Source organism: Cydia fagiglandana, chromosome Z (genome assembly GCF_963556715.1).
Source record: "Cydia fagiglandana chromosome Z, ilCydFagi1.1, whole genome shotgun sequence".
Classification (NCBI taxonomy): Eukaryota; Metazoa; Arthropoda; class Insecta; order Lepidoptera; family Tortricidae; genus Cydia; species Cydia fagiglandana.
This window is the reverse complement of record NC_085959.1, coordinates 24,854,350-24,858,795: the sequence shown is the minus strand read 5'-3', so window position 1 is coordinate 24,858,795 and position 4,446 is coordinate 24,854,350. Positions and strand designations below refer to the sequence as shown.

The window sequence follows — 4,446 nt, the reverse complement described above, 5'->3', positions numbered from 1 at the left end:
CTGTATAACGGTCTTTAGAATAGGCAATCCATAAATAACTTTTACAACATTTTTTTATTTCAGCATTGAACCTGCGAAATAATCAACCAATTTTCCGACATATTTATAACTCATATGTTTAGAAGATATAGCAATATTAGTCGAGATATCTTGCTTCGATATTTTTGATTTAACCGGGTTTTCCTGTAGTAAGTTTGTATATTGTGATTCATGAATATTAATGGATGATTTTCCTCTAAGTAGGTGAGTTAGTGAAAGGGGTAGCATATTCTGACGGCATAAACTTTGCCGACTTAACTTTGGCTGTTACCTTTTCAATAAAAATATTTTCGCGACGTGGCCATCTTGTTTTCGTAACAACGGCATTTCCAATATTTGACATTACAGTCTTTTTGTTATTTACGTGTTGCCGAAAATTATATGTAAGTTCAACTTTAGGCGCCTTTTTATATTGAATTGAGCTCTTATATCTGTCTTCAAGTATGCTTGGTAAAAAATTATTTACAGCTCCATCTTCTTGTATTCCTATAAATAGTAACATTGTTTATAGTAACATGGTTCAAGAGTTAGGCCCAGTTACACCAAACACATTTAAAATATTATTTGTATGGGAAATTTCATACATCAAAATGCAGTGAAGTATGAAATTTCCCATACAAAAAAAATTTGCGAACGCTTTAACGGTGACGATGGTTTGGTGCAACCGACCCTTATTCAGCAAAGAATCATCAGTTCCAAAAGTGGGGTTTTACTTGTAAAATAAACATACCTTTTTGAGCCTTTTTTGAGCATAGTACCTACTGCCTATGCTTAAAAAGGTATGTTTATTTTACAGAGTAAGTATAACCCAAAAGCCAATTAAAATTTAATATTTAACGCGTGTTGGCCTAATGGCCAAAACGCGTAAATGGAAATTTATTTTTTTAAATCAGATTTATTCGAAGAATTAATACCCAACAAGCTTGTAACGATTTGGTCCTAAATGCGGTGTAATCCAGGCACTGTGTGGGATTTTCGATCAGTTTTGACCACCTTCGTTTTATAGTTTTATTATATACACTACATCCCACTGTATAAAACTCCCGTGTGATTATCTTGCTTCATCATCATCATAATTTAAGAGCATGGCTCTTGTCGGTGGAGTACGCGCCAGTTTTCGCTGTCCTCGGACAGGTTCTTTAGGTCTTGCTTGCTTAGTTTACGTAAAATATTTTTTTTTGTAGAATCGGTCAATGACCTTAGGAAATCATGTTTATTGGTTTATTTCCTAACTTAAGCATACTTTAAGTATTGTCAATATGGCCCCAAGTTTTATTACTGAGTTTAAGTGAGAGATACTCAATAATTGTACAAAAAATCAGCCTTAATGCCATTAAATTAAAAGTTAGAAGCTAAAGTTTAAAATAAAATTATACTTATATATTTTCCAATATAAGCGTTTTATTTTTTATAAAGTGTATTTAAAATAAGGTAAACTATAACTCCTCAAAATTTAAAAAGATAATCTTGCGGGATTTAGGATTTATAATATTTCTAAGTTTTCTTCCGATTTCTATGGATATGGGGTTGTCAAGTTTTACTTCAAGAAATAATACTTCAATATAAACAAAGACATTGCCAAAGAAAATATTGAATTTATTAATTCATTCATCATCATCATCCGAATAAATAATAATTTAATCTGGACGGAGAATTATGTCAGCATTTGGCTCCATTTTTGACGATTCCGACTCCTCTGTTACAATGGAAACATTTGGTTCGATTGGTTTTAAAAAGGCCATAACTTTTGCCGAAATAGGTAGGCGCTTTTGGTTGCTTAAACGGTCTTTAAGGGATACATGTGAAATGTAAGGATCCGAAGACTATAGAGCACGCCGGAAAAGATCTAAGAGTGTAATTTGCCTATCGGTTTTCCTTATACGAGTATGGTGCTCTCTGTAAGAACGCCAAAATTTGTTCCTGGATTTGCTAATGGGCTTTTTTCAATTCTTTGCCAACCGTGAATAAGTGTTTCATGCAAAGTGACTGACATGTAGAACCACTTGTAATTTTCTAAATATTTTTCAGCCAAAGAAACAAAACACACGAAACTTGTCGGCATCAATTGGTAATCCACACGAGTCGAGAGTGCGGCCAAAATCTTATGTAGGTAGGTAGTCTACAAGCCAGTCAGCTATGCCTAAAATTTTTGCAAATGTTTTTTCAGCATTTGCTTGACGGGAGCGGGCCCCTTCCTAATACCACATGATATCCTTCATCAGAGATATATCACAGTGCTGATATTGCTTTTATGTTCGTTCTGCTGTAGAGTTATGCTTTTCAGGCAAGACTTAACATTAACAACAAAACACTCTAAACGCAAACAACAACAACAACACGCTAAACAATGTAAATACTTGATGTACCTTAATTATTGAAACAATAAATATTAATAATAATTATTATGTTACTACGGTTTTCAGATACGACCGCTTGTGTTTCATTTGGATTTACAGTCATTTTAACTATTTAAAATCATGTTAATATCCGAAAACTCGTTTTCACCAATATCTGATTTACAAAATCTTACTGGTAGTGCCATGCAAATGATGGTGGGTTCCTTCTACATCTAGTGGTTTGACAATCCAAGAAAAATGTATCTCCCAAGGCTCCCCGAAATATATGCAGACCTCTTAGGATTGAGCAAACTCAGATTACACGCATTTAGGACCAAATGAAGGTATTAAAACGATTTCAAGTTTGCTGGGAATTAATTCCTCAAAACTCTTTTTTGGACCTAATTTGATTAGCTCTATTTTAACTTGTATAAATAACAGATTGTAAAAATTACAGGTTGTTACAGATTGCCCCAAAAACATTTTTACGACTTCAATTGTACAAGGGTTGATTTAGGCCCAGTTAAGTCTGCAGTTCTGTTGGGGTATGAAGAAGACAAATTTTCAGCTTTCCTCAATAACCTATTCTACCAGCTCTCGGACCACTACCTATTCAGTTACTAACAAATGCACGTGAAGGTTGAGCGGTAAGGTGCGTTGGATTAAGTTTGTAAACGGGGCAACGGTAAGATAAAAGTCCTCCAGAACTCCGAATCAAGTATAATATTTTTAGAGCTGGCAACATTCCAAGTACGATTCACACGGTAGTCTGTTGAGTTATTAAGGTTCTGAAAACTATCTAGCAACTCTGCTAATCTTGTTAGGAATTATTTTCGTCTTGCCCCAACACACCTTAAGTAATTGTTATATGATTTAGCTTGGTAAACCCATTTCACAGTAGAAAAATAACGCGAAATTTTAATTGATTTTCCGCCTTTTTCTTACTGACAATGTTGGTTTGCCATACTATATAAAAATTCTAAATGGATTGATCAACTTTTCTCATACTTACATAGTTATGTTGCCATTAGGTATTTAGAACTTCCTAAATAATAATCACTTCTGGCTAGCGCGGCAGAATAACAAAAAGAAATAGTTGATCAGCCCTACATACATGTATCTAGTGTAAGATTCCCACCGACCGGCTGGACTTGTGGCTGGAAAGTGGCAAAAAAGGTCACAATATATGAAAATGGCAAAAAATAAAAGAAACGCTATGGAATCCGACCGGAGCCGTCTTCGTCCGCGAGGAGTTGACCGGCTTGCGTGAGTATAAAATGTGAATTGCACGCCGACTCCGCCCGTTCGGTGGGAACAGTTCTTAGAGGGTTATCTACGTGTTTACCAATAATAAAAACATACCGGTGTTGACGTGGTCAGGGTCTTCAAACAAATTTGAAAAGAAATCATCATTATCTTTCAATACTAATGTTACTCGTCTATCCTCTTTTTGGATGTGTGTGCTTATAGGTTTCTTAGAAATAGTTTGCATGCACCCGCTTGGATAACAGTAAACCGGTTGGTCGATGCACATTTGCACACATGTGCATAGTGGCGGCGTGTTGTGAAATTCGGCGAATATTAAGTTGAAAAAATGTTCTACTAATTTAGCATCTCTCGATCCTTCGCAAATAGTAGATTTATCATTTATGGTTAGTTGATTGAGGTACTGACAAAATGACTCTGTAAAACAAACGAGTAAATACAAGGTTAAAAACATTTTTCTCCAGTGCACTAATGTAAAAAATGTTACGTAGGTAAAGCTTAGTTCATATAGAATTAGCACATAATTTGCTGCTTTTTTTTTCATGGCGAAAAAAACACCTTCAAAGTATTCATGGTGAAATAGTTATTTACGATAAAAGTGCGGAAAAGAGGTAATTCGCAACTCGTGTCGATTTAAAACTCACTCATTTCGAATTTCCTCTTTTTCGCATTTGTATCGTAAATAACTATTTCCTAATTTTATGCATTTTAAAGTTTTCGAAAATGGAAATTGAGAAAAAGAGACTGATCGTGCACAAATACCTCGAAAATTCCTATCGGTCCGGGACGAAGACAGCTAAGTCGC

At 34.9% G+C, this 4,446-nt stretch overlaps 1 protein-coding gene across 1 annotated transcript; it reads right to left on the bottom strand.

Annotated features, from left to right (window-relative positions):
* Positions 1-231: 231 nt before the first annotated feature.
* On the bottom strand, positions 232-4,095 carry LOC134679121 (uncharacterized). Its single transcript, XM_063537963.1, has 2 exons — positions 3,738-4,095; positions 232-525 (listed from the first exon to the last, which is right to left on the bottom strand). The coding sequence occupies exons 1-2, from the start codon at positions 4,093-4,095 to the stop codon at positions 236-238; spliced, it is 648 nt and encodes a 215-aa protein (XP_063394033.1). The 3' UTR covers positions 232-235.
* Positions 4,096-4,446: the final 351 nt, after the last annotated feature.

Bases quoted from the DNA above. Each gene is read 5' to 3' on its own strand.
- LOC134679121 (XM_063537963.1), bottom strand. From the start codon at position 4,095: ATGTTTTTAACCTTGTATTTACTCGTTTGTTTTACAGAGTCATTTTGT. The intron at 526-3,737 runs GTATGTTTTTAT...TACTATTTATAG, and splicing joins CCCTGACCACGTCAACACCG to GAATACAAGAAGATGGAGCT.